Source organism: Hippocampus zosterae, chromosome 5, assembly GCF_025434085.1.
Source record: "Hippocampus zosterae strain Florida chromosome 5, ASM2543408v3, whole genome shotgun sequence".
NCBI classification, from domain to species: domain Eukaryota; kingdom Metazoa; phylum Chordata; class Actinopteri; order Syngnathiformes; family Syngnathidae; genus Hippocampus; species Hippocampus zosterae.
This window is the reverse complement of record NC_067455.1, coordinates 182,547-208,229: the sequence shown is the minus strand read 5'-3', so window position 1 is coordinate 208,229 and position 25,683 is coordinate 182,547. Positions and strand designations below refer to the sequence as shown.

At 53.1% G+C, this 25,683-nt stretch overlaps 1 protein-coding gene across 2 annotated transcripts in view; it reads right to left on the bottom strand.

The window, feature by feature from the left end:
• Positions 1–3,141: 3,141 nt before the first annotated feature.
• grik3 (glutamate ionotropic receptor kainate type subunit 3) overlaps positions 3,142–25,683 on the bottom strand; it is a 51,646-nt gene continuing 29,104 nt past the window's right edge. Inside the window, exons 6-16 of one of the 2 annotated variants that reach the window (XM_052065911.1) lie at positions 22,367–22,537; positions 22,098–22,241; positions 18,185–18,292; positions 16,668–16,781; positions 14,612–14,815; positions 14,287–14,510; positions 12,184–12,302; positions 8,877–9,151; positions 7,310–7,535; positions 6,666–6,916; positions 3,142–5,519 (exon numbers count right to left, since the gene is read on the bottom strand). In XM_052065911.1, coding sequence (XP_051921871.1) covers positions 5,166–5,519; positions 6,666–6,916; positions 7,310–7,535; positions 8,877–9,151; positions 12,184–12,302; positions 14,287–14,510; positions 14,612–14,815; positions 16,668–16,781; positions 18,185–18,292; positions 22,098–22,241; positions 22,367–22,537 — 2,190 coding nt within the window. In that variant the 3' untranslated portion in view covers positions 3,142–5,165. The remainder of the gene's footprint in view (positions 5,520–6,665; positions 6,917–7,309; positions 7,536–8,876; positions 9,152–12,183; positions 12,303–14,286; positions 14,511–14,611; positions 14,816–16,667; positions 16,782–18,184; positions 18,293–22,097; positions 22,242–22,366; positions 22,538–25,683) is intronic. The other variant, XM_052065912.1, reaches the window with a different exon arrangement.

The following is a 25,683-nucleotide window of genomic DNA, read 5'->3' as shown; positions in this document are numbered from 1 at the left end:
TCAAACCGACAGCCGTGTAAGTCCAAGAAATGCCACAATGGCCTCCACCAAGGAATGGATTGACTGACCGAATGTTGTCCGCCAGGGGTGGCCAAACGTTTGGGTTGGAGGGCCACGTCCGGAAAAGGGGGTTGTCAACACACAGCCTTGTTTTACAATTGCACACCGATGCCAAATTCCATTCATCACACACACACACGCACGAGGTTCAATCAGGCCCGCAGGATAATTTAAAAATGAAAAAAAATGCATAAAAGACACAGAATTCATATTTTTAATAAGGTGCGATTCATTGAGTATCCGCTAGGGGACACTGTTTCGACCAGAGAAGAAGACAACAGCAGCCTCAGACCCATGACAGCAGACGCTATCAATAGCACTCTCACATTTACACATTTAACAGCACTCTCCTTAGTTTGTAAGGTGTAGGCAGGGGTTACATTTAGATTTTATATGCACGTGTAAATGGTTTAAAACTTCCTTTCTTTATACATCTTGTTTGTTTATAAAGTGCATGAATATATTTTTCCAATTTCTTGTTAAAGTTTGTACAATCAAATGGAATCAGTTGCAATGCATATATGTGAATGATAAGACTAAATGGCACATTTGTTGAAGGAAATGGAAGGTGCTTCATGAAATGTTTTGCCATCGATATGTTCATTAAATTTCAACATTTTCCAAATGTTCTTGTGCTTCTTTATACCAAAACAAAGGAAAGACATATTGTTTTGGTTGTTTAGAGCAAAGTATGGTACCATTTTAATGGTCCGGCCCACTTGACATCTACCGAGGCCGTATGTGGCCCGCCATGTGAAATGAGTTTGACACCAGCCACCATGTGATGGATGGCATTTTTCGACAAAAAAAAAAAAAACGACCATGAATAGTAAGATGTTTTTATCCCAAAAAAACCCACCATGTATAGTAAGGCGCTTTTAGCTAAAAAAACCCCGACCATGTATCGTAAGGCGTTTTTTTGCCCCAACAAGTAAGACATTTTTAGCCCCCCCAAAAAACGACCATGTGTAGTAAGGCTTTAGATGAAAAAAAAAAAGGACCATGATTAATTAAAAAAACACAACTACCAAGCTCTATGTGGTGCTTTGGCTCAGAGGTAGAGTAATGGAGTGCCACACTAGAGGTTGAGAGTTCAACCCCTGTTTGTTGCAGCTGTCTACTTTCTAACCACCATATACAAGTTATTTGAGAAAAAACACAGAACAACACAAAGGTTCGTTGTGTTGGGGTTAGCTCAGTGGTAGAAAGCTGAAGTCCCAAATCCAGCAGTTGGGTGTTCAATTCCCAGTGTTTGCAAAAAGGTCTCGTCTTTCTTTAACCACCATTTGCAGCTTTATTGAAGACAACACAAAAAAACCCCAAGAAGTTATGTGGTGGTGTAGCTCAGGTGTAGAGAAACCATGTCCCAAACTAGTTGTTTGGTGTTCAATTCCCAGAGGTGTCAACCATTACCCTTCTTTCTTTGACCAACATTATAAATAAGGCTTATTGAAGTCGTTTTTTGTATTGTAAGGCATTATTCGCCGAAAAAAAACGACCATGTGTAGTAAGGTCTTTTTGGATGAAAAAAACCACCATGTATAGTAAGGCGTTTTTGGACGAAAATTTTAGCCGAAAAAAACGACCATGTATAGTAAGGCGTTTTTAACCACAAAAAAAAAATATAACGACCATGTACTGTATAATAAGGCGTTTTTAGCCGAAACAAACCCGACCATGTGTACATGATCGTTTTTTGTTTTTTTTAGCTGACATGGTCGTTTTTTTTCGGCTAAAAATGCCTTACTATACATGGTCGTTTTTTTTCAGCTAAAAACACCTTACTACACATGGTCGTTTTTTTTGGCCAAAAATGTCTTACTATTCATTGTCGTTTGTTGGGGCGAAAAAACGCCTTACTATACATGGTCGTTTTTTTTAGCTAAAAACGCCTTACTATTCATGGTCGTTTTTTTTAAGCTAAAAACGCCTTACTATACATGGTCGTTTTTTTGGGCTAAAGACGCCTTACTATACATGGTCGTTTTTTTAGGGCTAAAAACGCCTTACTATACATGGTCGTTTTTTTTCGGACAAAAATGCCTTACTATACATGGTCGTTTTTTTCGGGCTAAAAACGCCTTACTATACATGGTCGTTTTTTTTCCGTCTAAAAACGCCTTACTATACATGGTCGTTTTTTTTCGGCTCAAAAAACCTTACTATTCATGGTGGGGTTTTTCTTCGAAAAACGTCTTACTATACATGGTCGTTTTTTTTTCGGCTAAAAACGCCTTACTATACATGGTCGGTTTTTTTCGGACAAAAATGCCTTACTATACATGGTCGGTTTTTTTCGGACAAAAATGCCTTACTATACATGGTCGTTTTTTTGGGCTAAAGACGCCTTACTATACATGGTCGTTTTTTTCCGTCTAAAAACGCCTTACTATTCATGGCCGTTTTTTTTCGGCTAAAAACATTTCATCGTTCACTTCAAAGATGTGATGGTGACAGGAAGGAGAGCATGAGAAGAGAAGAGGACATGAAGAGTGCAACAATTGGATGGACAGAAAAATACAGTTCAAGATTAAGCTGCATCCCAATTTGGACTTTGTGTTCACTGTTAAATAAAGAAAACTTTTCCAGTGTATGTGGGGTTATACGTGAGGTTCACAAATTATGACAATAGACATATTTTTATCACAGTCGTTTTTGAGACTTTAAAAAAAAATGTGGGTCAAATATGGCTCTTGAAAGATGTGGCTTAGTTGAGGTTGAATTCAGGCCAATATGAGGAACCTGTTCTGGCCCACGACATGGATGCCAGATGTGGGCCAATGCAGGGCCGTCATTTATTGAGCTATGTGGGCCGAGTGTATGTGCCGTGTCTGCCCCAGAGCTGGGCCAGACCAATTTTGCTGACTGGGAGGTGTTTAGGCAAATAGTGGAGGAGCCCCTTTCCAGGTTTCGGGGGGGGGGGGGGGGGGGGCATTGTTATTTGGTTCACTTAAAAATATTTGAAGTTACACGTGATGTTGCTAAGCAAGCATTTCTTGGTGGAGGTCATTGTTCTGACAGTCTCGATCGGGCGCATGACAATCGGTTCCGAAGCATATCGTCGCTCTTCTTTCACAGGGCGGCGCAGGCTTTAGCTCACATTTGACCTGGTAGAAAAGTATCAAATACGACGACGTTCGCCGATCCGCTCATTAAAATTCGGCCGACACAGAAGATCACGGTGTTCCCACCCCGCAACAAAAAATAAAATAAATAAAATAATAATGAAGTCGATTCTTGCCCCTTTTTCTTTCGGTCGTCACAAATACTCCAAGACAAGGTTTTGTCCAAAAGTCAAATGTAAGCTCTGAATGGACCCCCAAATCCACGATTTTATATTATTGGGCGACTCAGACGGCCGGTTATCGGCCCCCCAAAAACGCCCATGGGCCGGTCGGGCCCGAGCAAGTACCGTGCAAGAAGAGGAAGAAGGATGCCATCAGCCGAGTGAAATCCTATTTGGGGCCAAAGTGGGCTTGAAGTGAGCTCTCTATTGAAATGAATACTGCGGCGTCCACGACGCTGCCTTGATCACGATTACGACTTGTAGCAAAATACACGGGTCCTTATCTACACGCTCTACTTTGCAGGAGGACTCGGACAAACAATGAGACGAGGGCTCTCTAACTGGACCGCCGCTAAACTTATACATACTCACCCACACGCACACTCTTAAGACAGATTTGCACTCTAAGGTCGATGTGGAACCTCACCGAGGTTCGCCCGCGTGTTGGAGCCACACGGGCCCAGCGGAGGTCCGCTTGGACGTCGGATGAGATGACGCGCGGCAAACGCCGGACGGGGTGCCGCCTGAGCACCCTGGAGATGATCTCCGTCCGTAACGTTTGTCATTTGATTGCTTGATGGCCTGATTTCCCTCCGAACTACGCGATAACCAATGGGCAGCCCCTCAGCTGGTCGTGATTTGCCGATCCTGCGTGACCGATGAACTGACTATCGTGCCCGTCAGTCGCGATAGTCCGCCGTTTGATAAATGAGACCAAAGTCGGGCTTTGTTCTCGGCTTCCCCTTTCCGTCACGAACGGACAGATTTTCATCCGATCCAAAGCTGAGCTCCAAAATGAAATTTGCACAATTTGCGATTTATTTTTTCTTCCCATTTTCCTCCTTGCCGGTGCGCGTGGCGTGTCGACGCCGAGATGAGATTCGCCTTGCCGATGGCAGCTCGAGGTCGTCAAAGTACATCCATCGATTGTTTACAAACCTGCATTTGCATCGCAAACGAGACTGGCAAAACGTACAAATGAAAAAAAAACACAAAACGGTCCATCGGATGAAAAGTGTCGAGTAAGGGATGGTGCCTCCAAACACTTGGAGCTCAACTTAGCTTTCCCTATTGAAATGAAAACCAACCCACCAAAAAACCTCCATGAAATGAAATGAAGAATCTGGCCGCTACGGCGGTCGACCGGAGGCGCGACAGCGAGCGCGCCTCTCGGCCTTCCCCGCGACCAGTTGAGGGTCGGCGCCGCCGACTGCCCCAAGGCGACAATCGTAAGAAAAAGCGCATCGGATCAAGGATGGCTGGATTGAAACGGAGAATCCGATACGGGCGTGAAATGGAAATTGGTCACGTGGACCTGCAACGTAAATGCAAGCTTTTCAGGCGCCGGCTTTCTGGCCGTCATGAGCTGCAGAATCCCGAGACCAAGATTGCGCACCGGTCCTCTGTCGACAGCTCACATCTTTGGCAATATACGTATACTGTATTTCTTTTGTTTTGGCGGGGAAACAGATGAACAGTCCAAAGTCCTGCCTCCTACGCGGTAGTCCCATAACGACACCGCGACAAAGGCGGCTTTACCTCACGTGGAATGCAACGCGGTGGTGAAATGGCGCAACCTCGCTGCGTTTCGGACCGCGCAACGCAGTCTGTCCGAGGTAACGTTCGCGATAGTGCGTCTGCTATTATTGCCTTCTTTGTTTGTTTGTGTTGAGTCCAGTCTTTTTTCGCTGATTGGTCGACAGTGTTTTTGCGTGGCCCGCGCCGGCCCGGCGACTTCTCCGGGGAGCGGAACGAAAAGATGCTTTCTTGGGGATGGCGTCTGCGATGTTCAATGTTGTGGAGGTGGGATTCCGAGTCGTCATACCTGCGTGGCCGAGGCCGGCATTTTGAGCTGCGCGAGTTTTGTCAGCGTCCCCGTGTCGCTGTGGTTGACGGCGTAGCGCAGGATCCCGTCCGCGCCGTCGTCTTGGTTGTCGGGCGCGTCGCTCAGGAGGCCCTGGCCCTGCGGGGAGCGCAGGCTCAGGGGAAGACGGGGCTCATCCCAGCGCTGCGGCTCAGGTCGTCCTTGCCGGGGAGACGCCGGTCGTTGTAGGCGCGCACGTGGATCACCGCATCCGTCTTGGCCGCGGCCGGGGGCTGCGCCTTGTGTTTGGCCCGCCTCTCGCAGGTGAACGACAGTCTGATCTCGTCCGCCATGGCGCCGCACAAAGACCTCTGGGCAAAAAGGGAGGAGGAGCGCGAGGGGGAGGCGAGCCACGAGCCGGGAGGGGGGGGAGAGGGAGGGGCAAGGCCTTAGCTTTCATTTGTTTTGACGGCGTCCGCAAAATGCATTCAAACGTCACCTTGTTCATGCTCGGCGCATGCCGCGCGTTTGCGCCACGTCTCCCGGCATCGCCTCGCGCGACATGAAATCCCATGGCCAAAAGGGGCCAGAGGCCACGACTCAAACGAAGCGGCGAGCCGCCCATTTGGGTCAGGAGTTCCGCGAGCGCGTCAACCATCGAAGTCTACTGGGCATTTTCTCCGATCGGTAGTCAAATATGGCCGTTTTCGCCACGACGCGTGCTGTCCGACCATTGAAAAGATCCACGACGTGGAATTTGGGTTGCGTCTCTGTCGGGGGCAGGCTTGCCAAAGGGATTCATCCCTGAAAAGACACAAGAAGGCCGCTGTGCTTCTGCTCTGCGCTTACGACCAAACCGCAACCGATGGACCATATTGAAGTGGCAAACATTTGACGTGTCGTCGAGGCGCGTCGGCCGAGCGTGGCGGTCAATCGTGAGGCCTCGGCATCGAAAAGAAAGAAATCGATCGGCTCCGCGAGCTGAAAGCCACAAATCCGAAGAAACCTCCTTCCCTGAGGTCTGATCTCTGAGCGGGGGCCAGATTTAAAACAAAGGCGATGGCAAATTTTGGGTCTCTCCCTCATGTGCCGCAAGATGACGGCAAGAAAGTACACCGAGTGACTTCTTCAGCCGATGGGCGACGGTTGCACACCGAGGACTCCCAACCAACCCAAAAGCTTCGGTAGATCCGCAGTCAGCGTGCCGCGGGACGCGTCTGTGTGTCTCAGCGCGCATGTCCTGGCTAGCTTGCGTGCGGAGCGACAAGATGTCGCGCGCGACGACGTGTCAAGCGACACCGCGAGCGCCCCCGCCAACACCTTGTGCACTGGAGCGTGCCGCCTTGGCTTGGCTTCCGCTCAGATGAGAGGAAAGGGGTCTCGGTTCTCTTTGCTGCGATTTGCACGCCTGGCTATTCAAAGAAGCAAACGCGATGGCCGGGGGGGGGGGGGCACGCAAATCCTTTGCCGTCGAGCGCCGTGACCTCCTCCCCTGCAAAACGGAGGCGCGCATACCTGCTCGCGTCCCGCCGTCTTCCTCAGCTTGTAGACAAACTCGGCCACGGCCACCAAGACCGACAGCACCAGGCCGGACGCCAGCACCACGAATACGCCGCCCAGTTTCTGGATTCCCACGGGGCCCGCCTCTCGCCGCTCGTCGTCCGAGCAGCCGTCGGCGCTCCACCACTTCTCCTTCAGCATGTGGAGGCGACCGTCCTCCATGATGTTGAGGATGGCCACGGAGATCTTGTCCCTGTACGGCGAGCCTGCAGGCGACACGCGCGAGGCCGCTTTGACTTCTCGGCTCGGAGCGCCAGAAAAAGGGCTCGCTTGCGGCAGAGCCACCTGTCCGGCGTCATCGCAATGTGTTTTTTGTTTTTCGTTTGTTTGCAACGGCCTTCACCCTGGGCGGGTTGAACCGCACGACATCCCTGATCATGGCGGCGATCCTGCGCCAGGTCAACCGACAGCCTCAGCCGGGCAACAGTGTTTTGGGCCGCTAGCGGCACACACGGTGGACTTATGTACCGGTCAGCCATTATTCAACACGTCTAGAATGCACAGTATGTGTTTGCAAAGAGAGCGGCGAGGTACAGTGCGATTCGTTGAGGCTTTTTGGAGACGGACACGGTTGTCCTCAGACGGGGACAATCTCTTACCGAGGGGCGTGCCGATCCCGTAGCCTTTGCTGTCGATGAGGCCCCCCACCTGCGTCAGGTTGCAGTTGCGCCTGGTGACGTAGTCGATGGTGGCGGACTCCATAATGAGGGCGTAGTCGGACTTCAGCACCCGCTGGACGCCGTCCTCGATGGACTTGACCAGCGACGTGCTGGGCTTGCTGCTCATGAAGGCCCACATCTTCTCAAAAGTGGAAACTTTGGATTTCTGGTGCGGTCAAAAAATGGTCAACGCTCGCGCGGCGCTTCGAGACCTCGGCGACGCCGTTTCCGCCTCGTGGGCCTACCCATGACGCGTGGGCGGGCGCGACCGGGGATTCGGTATCTTGCTCGAGGACACTCGGACGTGGTCCGAATGTCAACATTTGTTGTACTTTTTAATGCTCGTGTTGTTGTGATGGAAGGCCCACATCAGACCAGCAAAACGATGCTCCATCAAGAGGCGAGCGAAGCAATTGCGAGATTGCGATAGTCTCGGAGTAGGAGATTGCTCCCGAGTCCGCCCGTATCTCGCCTCTCGCGTTCAAGTCCGGGCAAACGATTCTCAACGGCAGCTATCTTCTTCACCACCATTCACCGAGACAAGGCCCCCCGCCCGTGATGTCTTTATTCTTGCGATTCTTATTTTGGTTGGATTTTTCTGAAAAATGAAGCGTTTCTGCCGGCCTGCTGAAACCCAAACAAAGGCAAGCGTGCGGGTAATACGGATGTGGAGGGGGGGCGGCTCCTCTGCCGCCTGTTTGCGACGTCTCCCTGCTGGGACGCTCAGGGAGCCTGCGATTGTATTGCGCATCTTTTCAAGTCCCCGCCGAAGCCATTCTGTTGGCTTGGCGACACCGTGACCGAAGACGCCGCAGCGATGCGATGCGCTCCTCCTCATGAGCGTGACTCGAGGAGGGATAAGGAGCCTCCTCATTCGTCCTGCCCAGGCTGCCGTATTTTATGCCGTTTTGTACAAGGGCCACGTTCGGGCCGTGTCCAATCCAGGATAATTGCCGTCTTAACGACTGAGAGCCGTTTCGAATTGGCGAGAGGTGGCCGTTAAAACAAGGCCTCCCGTTTGCCGAAGACGAGAATGTTGATATTTGGCCGCACGTTTGGAGAGAACGGCCAGCGATGCCAAGCGGCAGCCGAAGCGCAAAGTCGTTCCAACGACAAACTTGGCTCGCGCGAAGCCGAACGCTCGAAGAACCGTGAGAAACGGCGACCTGACGGACGGGTATGAATTGGGGCCAATTGCACGGCCGCCTTTCAAAGGATTCTTGCTTTCATGTGGCGCAAAGTCGGCGAGGTGTGTTGAAGTGCGGCGTTACATGTTAGGAGGTTACAGCGTGCTACTTTGGGTAGTCGCATCAAATCAAGTGAAACAAAACCAAATTCAACCCACAGCGGTGGGACTAAAAGGCACAAGCATGTTGAGCGGCCTCGATCGGATCGCACGCGCCTTTGGGATCTCTCGAACGCTCGACGAGATCTTCCGCCGGGCACGATCGGATTGCCGGCGAAGGCGGTGACGCGATTGAAAGAGGCTGGATGGTTCACGGCGTACCTTGAAGAAAGTCATGGTGGCGCCGTCGCGGACCACGCCGTACTCGATCTTGGTCTGCTTGGCCATGTCATCGGCCGAGTCCATCGGCGAGTCCATCCTCTCCACGGTGAGGATCGCCGCCAGGTTGGCCGTGTAGGACGATATGATGATGAGCGTGAAAAACCACCAGATGGCGCCGATGATCCTGGTCGACAGGGCCTTGGGCATCAGCTCGGAGCCTGCGCGCAAGCCAGACGCCGCTCGAGCCTTTTCATCTCCAAAAACACCACCCCTGTCTGATCAAGGACAATCGCTTTGGCGTTTGCTAATTAGCCGGCCGCTCTTCCGGGTAAAATGTCGAGCGCGACTCCGAAGAGCCTCATCGCGCCCCGATTCATGCTGGAGCTAAACGCCTTTCTGCGCTTCCTGCACACCGCCTTTAGTCAATACTCAGTCAGGGCTGTCTGACATTGCACGCAATTGGGTTGGGAGACTTGGGGCAAAAAAGAAAAGCTCTTTCATGATCATTTCGTTCCCTTTCCATACTCCCCCGTCCTGTGTTCCAGGTGAGCTGCCTTGGCTCGGTCACGAGTCGCTCGTAATGGACAAACTTTGTATGCAGCGATGGCTGTTTGAAAGTGCTCCAGAAATACTCTTGACTTGACAAACGCACCTGGCAGGGACAATTTAGAGTCTTGGACTAGAATCGATTCCCATGCTGACCTCCTGTCTTTCCCCGTTCAGACTAGCCTTGCTCAGTGTCGAAATCGCCACGCTCACGTCAATGCCGGCACGTCTTCTCAATGCGACAAGTTGCGTCGCGGCGAGAACATAAGCTGCAAGTTTTTCTGTGGTATCTTCCTGCCATCGCTCGGCTCCAACTCACCTGGGAGACTACATGACTGAACCTTCTCAACCCTTTTCCTCTTCCGCGATCAGTTCATTCGTGGACTCGGCCGTGAAAGGTCACATACGGCATTAGAGAGGGCCCAAGTGGCTCAGACGGGGTCCTTCCATGAGGTTTCTTGCAGAGCTACGGTGCCGTACTTGGTTGGGAATATCTGCGCATATGGGCCTTCCAAGCCCGACACGGCTCAGCCTCCGCCGAGCGATTCGGCTTCACCGGTGGCCCGCTGACTGATGCCGGAGTTACTTTATATCTCGTCTCTGACAAGCTTTAAAATACCCTTGCGCTCGGCGCGCACCGTGTTACTTTCCCCGGAAGATTGATGACAGCAATTGTGAAGAGTAACAAGCCCGTGCGGGAGGCAGGCAGGGCGGGGAACGAAGGAATGAAGGGGGCGGGCCGAGCGCTGCGCTCTCTAACCTCTCCCGCCAAATGTGATTGGATTCGTCCTTCGTGGCTCGACGGAGGCTCCATGCGCTTACAAACGAGGGAGGGACGGTGCCATCCCCTAATTGGCTACGACCGCAGGGAGGGGCGAGCGGCGCAGGAAACCGCGACAAGCGACGGGATTCGATTCCACGCCGTCAGCGTCGGGGAGGAGGGAGGTGCAGTGGAACTGCGGAGTCGGTGCAAAAAGTCCAGCGGTCCCGTGCTGGCAGGCTGATTTAAAAAAAAATTTTTAAAAGGTTCTTCCAAGGGCTCCCCTTGATGTTTTCAGTCATCAGTCATCATCACTGACAGGGACGGAAAGCAAAATGGACAAAAACAAGGCCTGATACCTCAGAAAAGAGATTGGGGGGGCTATATCCCCACTGGGATGGGTGCATTTTCTGCTATTGGCCCCGTAACGATTGCGGACGTTGCGGTTGGAAAGGGAAAAAGAAGCTCCTACGCGGGCAAATCATGGAGCCGCAGGCTTCGCTGTGGTTAGTTTGTCTTGAAAGAAACTGGCCCGCCTGCCGTTTGCCATTTTCTGAGATGTGTTTAGTCACGCTTTGGCCATGAGCAATCTGCGCAGACTTTTCTGCTCCGGTCTTGTGAAGTCGGACTCGTTTCCAATCTGGTGATCCAGTCCGGATGGATGGTTGGCAATTTGGCCCGATTGTGAACGGCGATGCCGAACGCTAAATTTGGACGTGAGAAGACGGAGTCGACGGCACTCGAGCCAGAAAAGGGAGGTCAGCAGGTCAGAGAGGCTTCTTCTCTCCCGCCAGCTCGGTCAGGAACGACCGTCCAAGCCACAAACGGAATCTCCCGCTTTCCATTGCGGTCGCCGTGGCTCCGGCCGAGCCGCGGCATCGCGGCGGCAACGAGGCTTTTCGGGGTCCTTCTTTGTCGTCGGCCGCGCTTGATGGCGGCCGTAAATCGTCACTCGTCACTTTGGCAGCGTTGGTGGAAATGCGTTTTGCAACGTGGAGTCAAGGTAGCAGGAAATGATCACACATATGTTTGTTGTTGAGCGCCGAGCACATTTGGAGCGCTTTGTTGCTTTTGCACCTCGTCGCCCGGTGTCTTCTTTGCGACGCCTCCCTCCCACAGACAAGCTGCTGCTTTTCTCCCTCCTCTTAAACACAGTCATTTGCATTTGACAGAAATGGCTGCCTTCCGTCTCAGCAGCTGTCACCGAGGTTGGCGGAGTGCGGGAAAAAAAAATGCGTGTAGCAGACTTTAACAAACGACAGCTCGCGGTGAATATCGGCACTACTTTGTTCTTTCCTTTTCAGTACCACCAAAATCCAATTGGACAGATGTGTGCCCCGAATCCAAACGACTGAAACGCCAACAATTAGCCACTGCGGTCAGTCTGAACTCCCACCGTGCCCAATTGTGCGGTTTTTTTCCATGTTGAACTTTATCCAAGAACGCCTCGTTTGGAAGCTTGGCTCGGAAAATATCCAAGACACATTTGGTGCTGCCACCACGCGACAAGTTTGCGAGCACGCAAGTTTCCGATTGCCAAAGAGGCGCTTGGTCTTTGGGAGAGCGACGACTCTGCCTGTCGTCAGCGGTTGCGCGAGCATCAAACTCCATGACGCGGTCAAACTTTCAACGAGCAATCTCATAAGCCACACCACAGCATGCCCGACAGCCGGATGGCATTTGCCACTCTGAAGACGCACTCGGGGGCGGGGGGGGGAACAAACACCGCAACACTATCTAGCCCCAGCTGACAATGCCTGACAAGCCTCCCCCTTCCTTCTGTTTTTCTGTTTTGGGGGTGGGGGATGGGGAACAGCAGGTGGGTGACAAGCAACCCGCTCTGTCATGTGAGACAGAGCACCGCGCCGCTCGTCCCTGACGGATGAACATCTTGCCCAAAAACAATCGCAGAACGGGGGCGGGGCGGGGAGAAAGCAAAAAATAAAATGGCAGGAAGTGGAGGCTGGGGGCCAGTTGGGGCGACTGTTTCATATGCCGTACCTTGTTGCATCAAGGAGCCCACTCCAAACCAGAAGCTGTTGAGCAAGGTGAAGTTGTTCTCCACCACGTCTGACCCCGGGTTGCAGGGGTGGGCGTCGTACCATTCGTACGGGCTGAACCTGAAGTTGGGAAAGCAGATTTTTAGAAATGCCTTCTTGCAGTCCCACAGAAAGCACAAGTTTCAACCCTTGGAACGTCACTCCTCTCCGGTTCCGTTTGTGAGCGCTTTTGTACTTGAGTCCTGTCGAGTTTGAACACAGGAGGCGCCGATGTGTTGCGACGGGAAGTCTGTCAAAGTCGCAGAGCGGCTGCATTGGCAAACTCACGGCAGATGGCTTTTCAAAGGCGCTCGACTTCAACATTTCCGTACTTGCCATTTCACAACATTTGCGACACCCGCACTATCTTTTGTCACTCGCTGCAGGAGCTCTATGATTCTGGGGGAAAATAAAAACGAAAAAAAAAACACTTTTCTTTTGATTGGTGTGAATAAAACAATCTGCTTATTGTTGTACTGTAGTTTGCTGTGGAGTCGCTCAACAAAAAAGGTCATTTTTGGGTTTTAGTGACGGACCGACGATCAGCCGGCGCCATATTTGGAACTGGCATCCGAGTTATTTTGGCTCCGATCGCCGTCGCGGAGTCTGCGGCTAGCGGCAGCCAATCAGCAGCGAAAGCCGCAGCTTGCGCCGGCTCTCAAGACTGGCACCCGAGTGAGCGACGGTCGGGTAAAGCTTCGGACGTTTCCTGAAATTGGAATCAACGTCCTTCTTTTACAGCCCTCGGCACCTTGCAATGCGACGACGACCTCATAGAAAGACGAGCAAAGCGGCGGCTCTGCGCGCCGGCCACCTCCCGACATGGCAATTGCTTGAATGGACAGCGATGGTGTAAAACACACTCAAATTGCATTCAATACGCTGCCGCCGCCCTCGGCTAGCTCGCCGGCTACCTAGCAGCTAGCCCGGGGCCGTCAAACTCGGGTCCCCAACCCGGCACACAAAAGGACCCGGGTTAGCAAATTGTTCTTTCGGGTGTTAGCGCTAGTCCTTTATTTCTATCATTGCATATGTGGCAAAGCTGTTCAGAATGCGAAACAAGTTATTTTTCTCACTCTGCCCACCTCCGCTCACTTCTTTTGATTTTTTTTATTTAACTAGCCTTGTGGGCCGCATCGAATGTCATTTTGAGGATATGCGGCGGGCCACTAAACTGACCTCAACCGTGACTAGGTGGCGCAATTGGGAACATTTGGTGCATTTGAATTTTTTTTCAATCTACAGAATAGCACTTTCCTACTTAGCACTCAGGGGTCGAGACCCCGCAAATCTCTGCGACTTTTGCACCGGCTGAATGAAGTGCGTCGGTGGCCATGGCGACGATAGCAACAAACAGCGGGCCCGTCGGTTGCGTTGTGTTGACTTGGCCCGTCGCCGCGATGGGCTTTGTGACGCGAATGCTGATGGCTCCTCAGCTGAGGATCCCTTTTGTGCCGTCTTCAGCCCTTAGATTTCTTAACCGAGGAGCGGAAGTGCACTCGTAGCCTCTTACGCTCTCCCGCGATGCACTTTGACAACCTTTTAGCTATCGAGGCCAGCTCGCCGAAATCACCCATGATTTCCTTTTTCCCCCCCTGGGCTGTGAAGCCCCCTCCATGATTCCCGAACAAAAAGAGCGGCAGGGGACCGCAGCTGTCTGCACTTGAGCGGCCTGCTTTTTTTTTTTTGCCTGAGCCCGACTTTGCATGAAAAGCGGCAGGAAACGGTTGGGGGGGGGAATCATATTTCCACGTGAGATCGGGCTCAGCCAATGTGAAAAGTTGCTAAGGGCTATAAATAGTCGTCATTGAGATCATTTCATCATCGGGCGGCGCCTTTAATCTTCCAGCTTGAGTCGGTAACTTTGTTCCCTGCGAGGCGTCGATTTGATTGCGGCCCCTCGTCCTCGGCCGGCGCGGCCGACCGACGAGCTCCATTTCACACCCTGCCGTGAGAACCGGCTAAAGGGCTCACGTGGACCTCATGGAGATGTTTTGATGGACCGAGCCTCAAGGGAGTGGGGCGGGGGGGGGGGCGACACTTTCTCTCCCTCTCTCACACTTGCCTGGCAATGACAAAAAGGACGCAGCTGACGCCCAGGTAGGCCAGCAGGATGTAGAGCCAAATGTCGGGCGTCATGGGGCTGAGGAAGGAGAAGAAGCCGTTGTTGGTGACGTTGGGCTTGCGGTACAGGATGCTGATGCCCATGTTCATGAAGGGCTTGGTGAAGTCCACCGCCTTGTCGCGCATGTAGGTGATGGTGAGCGGAGCCACCGCCAGGTCGGCCCTCTGCAACGCAAACATCAACCGTAAAAACAGGTTTTGCACGGCATGCCAAATCCCAGCTCGCTCGCCAAGCCGGCCACATTTCTGCGTTTTGTCGCACTCACGTGCTCGATGAGTTCCCGGATCATGCCGTTCCACTGGCCCTTGTCGTCCTGGGAGCCGTACTTGCCGTCGGGGACCAGGCGGATCTCGTAGGCGAAGCCCAGCACGCCGGCCAGCTCCTTGAGCAAGTCCACGCAGAAGCCTTCGAAGCGCTCGTTCCCCACCAGCGCCTTGTCGGACTTCTTCAGCATGACGTACGGCTCCTCCTGCGCGGGGAACCGCGCCATTAAAAAGTGGCCGCGGCGATCGGCGCTCGGCTCCGGCGCGTTCGGCTATCCGACGTCAAAGCCCGAGTCGCCGTCGCACTTAACAGGTAGCGACGGCGGCATGACGAACTCAGGATAAAAGCGTCTTCTCTCGCCGATCCATCCCCGCGAAAGCCGGCGCGCAAGTTAACGTGACCGACACGTAACGTACGTGGAAGTGAGCCTTGTGCGCACGGGCCTCCGTCACGTCGCGCGTTGATTTTATGCTCTTCGCCAGCCTGTCATCTCCCGCCTGGCCGCTCATCACTCGGGCCAGGAACCAAGAGCTTGATGAGGAAGGGAACGCGCCGCCGCCCGCGGGGCCTTTGTCCGCTCTTTCCGAAGGGACGTGACCAGACTTACTCCACCTGGGATAAGTCGGACGCAATTGCGAGCAAAGCACCGAGGGAGTGCGTTTGCCCTCAATTGTGAGCCAGTCTCGAGGACATCGAGTCAACCGTTTCCAGACTCGGCCCAGGAGACGAGCGCGTCATCGTGACGTCGATGACGGTGACGCCGCCTTTTCACGCGGACCCCTTCGACAAAAACTCGCTCTTCACCAAAAGGTTCTGAGGAATGGATGCGCTGACTTTGGCCGGCGACTTCGCTCGAGCCGTCCAATGAAGTCGACGAAACAAAGTTTGCGCATGTTGAGGGAAGCCGTCGGCATCCGTTTGGGAGCCTTTCCCCCCCCCCCCCCCGCGGTTCGGGCCGCAATCAAAGCGCCGGTCGCGGCGGCGAGAGGAGGGAGGCGGGCCCGCGCGGAGGCATTACGGGCAATGGCGTGCGAACAATTAATGGAAGGGGAGAAAAGGCGTCGGCGACGTTATCGGCGGGAAGCCGTCAGACGTCTCGTTCACGCGTCGGCGCCGCCGCTTTGCGGCAATGTCATTATGCGCAGATGGGCAGATTGATATGCAACTTGAAGATTTGCCTCCCCAAATTGAAAATGGATTCTTTTATAACCTTGAACTAATGACTTGTTGGAAGTCTCGCAAATGCACTTTTTGGGAAGGGGCGGTGGGGAGGGTGTGGGGGGCGCACCACGTCATCTTCATCATCCACCAAATTTCACGTGTTCAGTTTTTATTGTGATTTCTTGGAATTTGCCACATTTTTTCAGTGCGGGGGTGCTTATTGTTGTTGTTCATGCTCGTTAAAATGGGGGGTTGGGGGGGCAAAAGGGGAAGACCGATATGAAATCTTTTTGCGTATGGAAAGTAGAGGACTTCCTGAGCATCAAGTCATGACTTGTTGTTCAGATGCAAAATGTCCTTTTTGGCAGCTTGATGGCCAAGCAGCCATTTCAAGGACGTTTGCCGTTTCCCGTTGCGTCTTGGCCCGCCCGCCGGGTCCAATCGGCGTGTTGACGGCCTTTTTCCACAGAGGGCGTCCTCAAGAGGGTCGCTGGGAACGTGTGCGTCCCCAGGAGCGCCATTGCAGCATTGTGCCAAAAACGCAAAGGCAGGGGGGGGGGGGGGGGGGCACTTTATTCGTTCCAAACCAAAACCAAAGCGGTTCATTCCCAAAAAAAGGGAAAAAAAGCCAACGAGACGAGCGGCCTCTCCTCTCACGTTACGAGCGATCGCTAATCTCCAGCATTCATTCGGATCCTCGAAGGTAACGCGCGTCCGCTTGCCAGGCTGCCGTCGGCTTGGTCTTCCGTGTCGCATTGAGGACTCATTGGCTGGAAAAAGACAGCGAAACGGCGTACGTGCGCACGCTCTCAAGTTGTAAAAGCAAAGCTATCCGTGGCCGGCACGAGCTCGGGAGGCCATCGTCGAGCGGCGGCAAAGAAGAGCAAAGCACTTACAAGGATGGTGGTGATGACAAGCGAGCGGTTGGCCAGCGAATCCGTGATGTTGACCCCTTTGCGCTTGGGCGCTTCCGTGATGTTGAGACCCGCCGACGGACTCCACTTGCCGACCTGCCGGAGATGACGGCCGTGAGCTTTTCTCATCCCTTTTTCCCCCTCGTACGCTTTGTTCTTTGGCGCCGTTTGTTTCGCTCGGCACAAATATTCTCCCGACCGGTCTGGCAGAGAGAGCGATTGCACGCGGCTTTCTGGAAATCCTTTCTAATTGCGCCCCGTTCCATTTTGCACGATGAGCAAGAAGAGCGTGTTCCTGAGCGACAACTTATCTCGGGGGCCCGCGTTCCACGAAATCCGGTCCTGAATGACAATGACGCTAAGAACCCCGTCGTCATCCCGGCGCCAGCTCAAAGCGGGGCTAATATTCAATTACAAGGGATTAGCCGAGAAAAGTCCACAGCCTAACGGGCTCCAGAAGGGGAATCCGAAAGCGCGCCGGCGGAGATGCTAATGCGCCATCAAATAATGATGACGGCACGCGCTTCTATTCAAATGACCCCACGCGAGACCGACGGGCCGACAAGAGTTCAGAGCCGGCGTCCCCCCCCCAGCCCCCGCCGCCATCCTCCAACAGAAGGGTTACAAGATGAAAAGCTTCCGCTATTATGTCGTCTTGAGCCTTTAGGGCCTACTTGAGCAAGTCATAATGGGACTTATCCCGATTTGATATATTCATAAGGGCCTAAAAGCCCTTCGAGGAGCGAGAGGCTGTTCCAGTTGGGAGGCTGCTTTCAAGACCAACCTTTTACTTGAACACACACGCACCAGCCCACCAGCGCACCAGCGCACCAGCGCACGCATTATTTCCTCATTCATTTGTTTGTTTGTTAGCTTGTGTGTTCAATTTATTTCGTGTTTAGAGAGCCCATTAGCACCAAACTGCATTTTGGGCATCACCTCAAATTATCATTAAGAGAGACGGCGATTAACACCCAAACGTGTGCCCGGATCCAATTTGCTTTATGATCCACTCGCATTTCAAGGAAGTGCCAAATTGCTTCCTTGTTAGCGAGCTGAATTACGCTCGTCAGGTGGCGGTGTTCGTCGCACACGGATACTTGCGGGTCGGTGTAGCCGATACGAGCGGAGCCAAATTCCAGGAAAGACGATTGCGATGACAAAGTCGGAGCCCATCGACCGTAGGTCTCCTATTAGATGCGTTGCGGATATTTTCATTTCCGTTTGGCCCAGTCGCCAAGAAAATTTTAGGTTTGGGATATCCACGCTGTCCCATCTCACGTTTCTTTCAATAGTAACGGAGCAAACTGACGTTGTTGCTATCCGCAACTTCTGACCAGGCAAAACTGTCGCTGCGACCAGCCACAATTTCATCAACAACATGACAAGTCAGGATCAGTTTTATTCACCCGCGATTGTCTAATTTACCGGCGAGTCGATTGCGGGAATTTGAAGGTGGAAAAAAGAAATGACGCGGCACGGACTGAGGCGGCGCTTACCTTTTCAAGTCCCTCCTCCTTCAGGCTTACGACGTCCAGGTCAAAGTCCGTACGCAATCCAGTCGTCTTGTTGAACGAGAGTCTCCCGGTCAGTCCGTCCCATTGGGACTGGAAAAGACCAAAAAAAAGGAGGACATTTCCAACCGCAATCACCAAACCGCCCACCGGATCGTGCGTCTCCAGCAGGTGGCAGAGGAGGGCCTTGCCTGCGGCCTGCGCACCCGCCGCCCATCAGAATCAGCTTGGTATTTAAGGAAGGAAATGTATTCGTCTCGCTCACAACTTTGTCGCTGTGTTTGAATTTTCCAGATGTCGCGTCGTGTTTTTGCGTGACATTTTAGTCTGGCCGTCTTTTTTTTGCATTTCAATTTGGAACTAGTTTTTCGTTCTGATTCGTCATCAAGGCTTTGTGTCATGAGCATTTGGGGTTTTCCCGTCTCTTGATTGACCAGCGATTTCCTTCGATATTTTGTGCTTGTCTTTTGACCTGCGTTACACGGGGTCCAATTTGGATATGTCCTTCTCGTATGTAAGACCCCACGAGGACCCATGTCCATGCACACATAATAAATTGGTAACGCCGACAATAATTGAAGAGCTACAACGAGCAACAAAGCGTGTAATTAGCAGGCGGCGTGTGCATATCTCACCAAAAGGCGCATCACCACGCAAAGCGTTCAGGCTGCATTTGCATCTTTTTGGTCATTACAATTCACATCGGATGCCGCCGACGCCAGACAACCGCCGAGTTAATTAACGACAGTCTTTTGCTTGCGTCCCCTTGAAGAGGGAAAAGACAGAACTGCCCTCTTTGACTATTCTCCTCCCCGGTAAACAGGAGACGCGAGCGGCGTTTGTGGCAGCACCCGCCCTGCTGCAGACCGTCCATTTCATCTGCCTGTTTGCTGCTGCGCTTTAATTTGGGATCGAGCGCGAGCAGTGTCAAGCTAAGCCGGTATCTGCTCTTCCCCGTTTCCCTGTCAAAATGGATGGATGTTAAGGGGTGGGAGGGGCGGGGGGATTGGGGGAGGGGGGCAGTTCCTCCACAACCAGCACTCTGAATGTTCAAGCTTCAATGTGACGCGACTTCCTCCAAGCGTGCCAAGTTGGCCTCGGGATGCTCAAAGGATTCAGAGTGCGATGCAAGCGCCTCGGCCTCTTCGACCTTGACGACACGTCTGACGGTCTGTCTTTGGGCGGTGCGTAAATCAGACCGGAGTTCCTGTTTTTACAAGCGAGCGCCGCGGCGTTGTCCTTAAACGGGAGCCCGGCGTAAGGACAACAATGTAATAATATTTCATTGGCTTTCGTCTCGATCGTCACCGGGGGCCCTTGCGGTAGCTTCCCGATAGGAGACCGTAAAAAGACAATCCCAAGTCTTTTGGAGGTGACGTTTGTCATTGGCGAGACAGACTGGAGGGTGATTCAATAATTTCCCAATGAGGACGGAAGAGCGCAGTCCCTCGACGGGGCTGTTGAAGCATGACAACAAGCAACGGAGCCAATTCAATCTTGAAGGGATGCCAAACCTTGAGGTTACGGGATATCCAATCGCTCCGTTTTGTCCACGTCTGAAAGAGGCCCCATTCCGATTCCGATTCAATGGCGCGGTGCGTCTCGACGAATAAGCCCTCACGCTCGCCTCCCGCCCTTCGGACAATTTGGAGGTTTCACCGAAGAAGCGTGTTTTCGGGGATGTGCGAGGAGAAAATTAATTGCCAGCAGGGATGGAACAAACAAACTCTCCACACAGATGGTCCAAAGCAGGAGTGCTGACTGTGAGGCAGATGCCTTCCTAACTACTCGTCGACACTGCTGCCACCGACGCGTATCAGATTCTCGTCCGCGTTCAGAAGAAGCCCGAGTCCCATCTGAGGAAAGTCAACGTACTTTTAAGATGAGTTGGTGACAGAGGGGGAGGCGTTGTCAGAGTGGCCAAGCGGGCGATGAATTGGCCCTTACACGTCCGCAACTTTTTTTGTCGAGCGACAAGCAAAAATCACAAATCTTGGATGTAAGTACAAAGACGGTTGAAAACAGCAGCGGCCCCAAAACTGATCCCAGTGGAACACCGTACATTCCAAAAAAACCCCAAAGAAATCATAGCTCACTTCCTGTACACCTTAGCTTACGGCGTCTGGGGGTGCCTCCCAATTTTCACAGCCCAAGGTCCAATATAGCGGGGTGTGATTTTGTATCTTTCGCTCGCCTTGACCCATACCGACCGGAATCACGTCACTAGAAATGTGCCGTGGAAGACCTTCCTTCCTCACGTTCTTCCAGGACAAACAACAAAGACACCGAGTTCGAAAGCTGACCCCCCCGCCGGAAGGAAACACCACCTGCATACTTAGTTGAAATGTACCTGAAAGAGCTTAGCGGATGATTCGCTGCCAACGTCAAAATTGTGTCAGATCTTTCCCCGACCAAGAGAAAAGAGCCTCATGCTGTCAATTAGCGGAGGAGAGACTGAACTGGCACTCGACTGGACACCTCGTTCTTGCCGTTTTGGGATCTGCACCAGAGCGGATGACATTCCTCCTTGGCACGTAGCCACCAACCTCCTTGGAAAACGTTGATTTCAGCAAAACAAATGATAGCATAACCCCTTTTGGCGCTTGTCGGTCTTCGCGACATTGATATTTTGGACTGGAACAACACATCCCACTCTGTTTACCGAGCTTCTGTGATCTGGAAGAGCGACTCGCAACAAGTGCATCGCCCACTGTGATAGTTGCAATGTGCGAGCTGTCTCCGCAGATTGATCAAGCGAGGCCGCTTCAGCAGAGGGTGAGAAGACAAAACACCCCCCTACCCCTCCACAAAACACAATGAGTCTTCCATAGCGCGTCGCAAACTTGTCACTTCCTTGCTGGGTTTTGCTTAACACACTGGAAATACAATCATGTCGGTCCAAAGACCTCGAGACAGGTTTTTAAAGTCCATCAAGTAGGGCAAGAAACCACAAGAAAAAAAAGCCTCACGTTTTTTGTTTTTTTTTGTCAGTCACTTGAGAAAGAATGGAAATTCCGCAACTTGGTGGGGGATTTAAAAATCTGCACGTAGCAAGCTCCTCGTGCGCAAATGGAAGGCGATGATCCTCTCCGAGGGATGCTAACGAGAGCCTCGGAGGACAAGGGAGTGGTTGAGTGCTCCCGACTCCTCATTTGCCCACGCTTGGAGTTTGGCTCCGTCTGGGTCTGAAGTCTGGCCATATTTCGGAGAGTTACATCAGACCTCAGACGCGTGCGAGCGGGTGCCGCGATCGTAGCCCGAAACTCCGGCTAAGCCGCGTGACCGGTCGTGCATCCGGAAAGACCGCGCCAGGCACGTTTGACAATGCGCGGCCTGAAGGACAAGATAACCCGAGAGTGATTGCCAGCACTTTCCCGTTCACTTTTCAACCCTCTATGTCTCGAGCCCCCCAAAATGGCCGCGAGACGCAAAACACGAGCAGCCGGCTTGCTGGGGCTCCCACTCAACGGCAGTCGCGTTCTGCGCACGCTTCCTCGCCGGCCATCAAAATGCGTGAAAGCGCTCGACGGCGCCAGGACGGTCGCTCGGCGTATCAATGAGCTTGGTCCTCACGAGATAGTCGTGGCTCACGTTCCCTGCGTCTTTTTATCTTGGGCTAGAATATACGAGCGGCTTTGCCCAGCATCTCGGTCTTTCTATTTTCTGCGTGACAAGTCACTCGAGGCAAGTTTCACAAATTGTCCTTTCAAAAGGTTCAGAAGATCAAATAACGTCCGAGGGGGATTTCACACTGCGGACGTCAACGTGGCTTTCATGCGTCCATCAAGGCTCTTTGTTTGCGGCCGTGATTGATTTGCCGGGTAAACACGGTCCCCGCGCCTCCGCCTCCCCCTCCTCCCTCGCCACTCATCACCGGCAAAGGGACGGGCGACTTTACCTCTTTGATGAAACTCATGAAGCGAGCGCCGAAACGCCAGGGCTTGTGGCGGTGGCACTGCAGCGAGTTGACGGTCATCTGCGGCGCGTGCTGGTAGGAGACGGACACGATGTGGACGGCGTCGTAGGTCAGGGCCGCGTCCGTCTGGAACGGGGGTGGAAGCAAACCGTCAGCCTCCTTAAGAGATTTGTGCGGAACCGGCAACGGCGCAACGGCGCCCAAGGGAGGCAGAAGCCGCGGCGGCTGCGCGTCCCAGCGCTCGGACGTACCGTCATGATGCCCTCCAGGAGGCCCGAGTCAGGTTTGGGGGGTTTCTGCCTTTCTGTGGACCACTTTTCCACAATGGAGGAGACCAGCGGGTTGTCCACGTTGAGGATGCGGAAGCCGGTCATGTTGACGCCACAAAAGCGGTAGGGCTCCAAATCAATGGCCATCAGATCCTTTGGAGAGGAGAGAGAGTCTCGTTTCGCCTTTCAAGCGTGCTGGCTCTTCATCCCGCGCCAACCCCCCCGCATGAAAAGCCCGTGAAACGACGCCGTTTCTGATTAGGGGGATGCTATATTCAGATCCAAATAAAAGTCAAAGGAGGTTTTTTCAAACACGCTGCCAAGAGATTCATGGCCGCTAAAGATAAGATATCCTTTAATTGTCCCACGCTGGAGAAATTTACAGTCGACAGCAGCAAATTTGGGGGGTAGAAAAAAGCCAAAGCTGAGTGTTCATGTCGATAAAGAGAGCTGTACGCACTTCAATATAAGTGCAATATAAAGATAGATAGACAATTGTTAGTGCTTTTTCACGTATCGTATATTTAGCAGCAGTAGCGCTGTAGCCCCCCCCCCACCCCCTGCAGCTGCACACCTGTTGGTCGTTATGCAATTATTGCTAGAAAAGGACTCCCTCCCTCCCGACGACTCATGCTGCCGTTTCGTTGCTACCGTCATGATTTTTGTTTGCTACTTTGGACTTTGGGGTTTTTGGGATTGAGTTTTTCTCGTTCACCTCGCAAACGTGACCGACCAAAAGGTCTTCTCGACCTGCAGCAAATCGCACTGCGGTCAGATGAGTGGGAAAATTCAAGCTTTGCACCAGCGTATGTTTTCGGTGACAATTGGACCCCCAAATGGGCAAAGGTCATGGCTTTCCCATTAGCGAAAGCAATTCAAGGACAGTGGGGCTTCTCCTAGGGCCAAAAAGCGCGGACGCCGGAAAGCTCTGTGCCTCGCAAGCACCGCCTCCTACGGCGTTGCATCCAACGGTCGTCCGTCTGTGCGTGACCCGCGGCGGGCTGGCAACCCGCTGGGAGCGCGCCCCTGCCCGCTGCCCGAAGACGTCCAGGATAGGCTCTCCCCTGAAGATGAAGCGGCTGGGATCAGCGCTCTTCCGCAGCACACTTTGAACTCTTTGCACGTCCCGCACGGTTCGGACCGCGGTCCCCGCTCGCTAGCGCGGCACAAACGGGCAACCGAAGAAAGTCGAGCCTCGCTGTGACTTCTTGTCTGGCACTTGCAATGCGAGTGGAAATCTTACGACCCGAGACAAACTGCTGCGCTGTTTCTTCCCAGTTGGCCAGTCAAGAGGTCGCTCGTTGCTCGGCAGGGCTGCCGGCTCATTTCAGCTCCTGAACTCAATCGCAAGAGAATGCCGCAAAGGCTGTTGTCTCGCGAATTGTCGCCGACTCCCATTTCCCCGGCGGACCAAAGCAATTCCGTTGAAGCCGGGGCCACTTCTGGCCAAGCCAAAGCAGGCATCGACGCGCAAAGTCACATGCTGACACATGTCGCGGCGTCATGGCCGAGTGCATCAAGGTGGATATTTCACGAGCACCCCGCGGGGCGAGTGGCGGCCTGACAAAAATACAACAAGAAACACGCCAGCGGCCGCTGAATTATTTCTCCACTTGTCTCCATCTTTTGATGCGCGCAGATCAAAGTACGCGACTGTTGTTGCGCGTGACATTGCGAAACGCTCGCTAAAGTAGGTGGGGTCGCTCTCCCGGCTTTTGAAGCTAAGAATACAAACTAAATGGGACAGAAACGCTGGCAGACGGACGACGCGTTTCTTGTGACATCCTCCTTTCTATTGCAGCCTTTTGAGGGTGTCACAAAAGCGTCTTGTTCCAATTAGGAGTTCACTTTGGCGGCGGCGGCGACGTCGCACCGAATCCAGGCCGTCCTCCAAGTCTGTGGGCGCACCTGCGCCGTCTAACCCGTGCAAAATCCGCCACCCTGCAAAAATAAGAAGGCCGCTGCCGGCCCTTGGTCCACACCGTCAAGGAGGGAAAAATGCCACGACCTTTCGGGGCTTCACCTTGGCCAACGGAGTCAAACAAAAGAGCCCCCTCCATAAGCCCGATTTTCGGAACACGTAGTCCCCGCGACGATATTTGCGATCAACGCCTCCGTTGGCCACGGCCGCAAGCCCGCCGTCATTCCTGCTGCGGCGCACGTGCAGCATGGCATGCGGCGGCCCCCCTGCGGAGCGTTACCCGAGGTCAAGCCTGAGCGGCGGTTTTGAGCTCGTTCCAGAGCGCATGACGACATTCTGGATCAAGTCAAGGCGGCGGAGCGCGACAGGGTGTTGCGGCTTGACCTGATCGGAGCCGCTCCTCCCGCGGGGCGTATTCCCCGATCAAAGGTGAGCAACATCAAGCGTCGCAATTTGCCTTTTTCGAACAGTGCTTTCTCACCCACGAAAGCAGCGCAGATGCTCCAAAGACACCGAGCATGTCAAAACGAGGATTTGGGCCATGCTTGAGAGCACCAGCGATGACACACGTCAGGGCCGGGCCTCCGTGTCAGAGCGCATTATCACAGCCGACTGGCCTGGTCCGCAGAGACGGAGTGCCGACAGAGGGCGAAAGCAGCGGCGTCGAACGTGGTTGCCGTTCAACATGGCGGCGAGCGGCAGCCATTGCTGTCATCTAGGGAGACCAAAGTGACGTTGCAAGCTCAACTCCCCCCCCCCTGTTGCGGCATGTGTGGACAACAGTGAAAAGAAGGCACTCGGTCCAGACTTTCCACATGGGCGGCAAAGATGCAAAGGGGGTGTCCAAACTACGGGCTGGGCCCCCTTTGCGGGCCCGCCATCCGTTTTTCACTGGCCCGCGCCATAAACGACAATACTAAAAATGTCATTGGACATTGAAAAAATGTGAGAAGGGCGGCTGTCAGAAAAAGAGCTGCCATGACAACTAATACATTTGGTGCATGTACTGTCAAATAGTTTTGTTTTGTTTTTTAATCAGAAAATACAAATGACCCGTTTTGAACAATTGAGCTTCCACATCTCGTCGTGGATAAAGACCTTTCCATTTGAGGGGCAATGATCGTTTCTTCCACTTTGTGCTCTACTTCGGAAGATCCTCAAGTAACTTCGGGGTCAGGGGGCGGACAATCCAGAATTTTCTGGATTGACAAAACTGTCACCGAGTTCTCCTTCCCTGGCATCGATTTGCCGTCAACGGCGAGCGGACGATCAAGCCACCTTTGACTTGGGCCCACGCGTTTTCTGGAGCCACGTACGTCGACTGGGCGCATAAAACAGGAAGCGGCAAGTGGTTCCGGAGCGGAGGGCCTACCCAAGC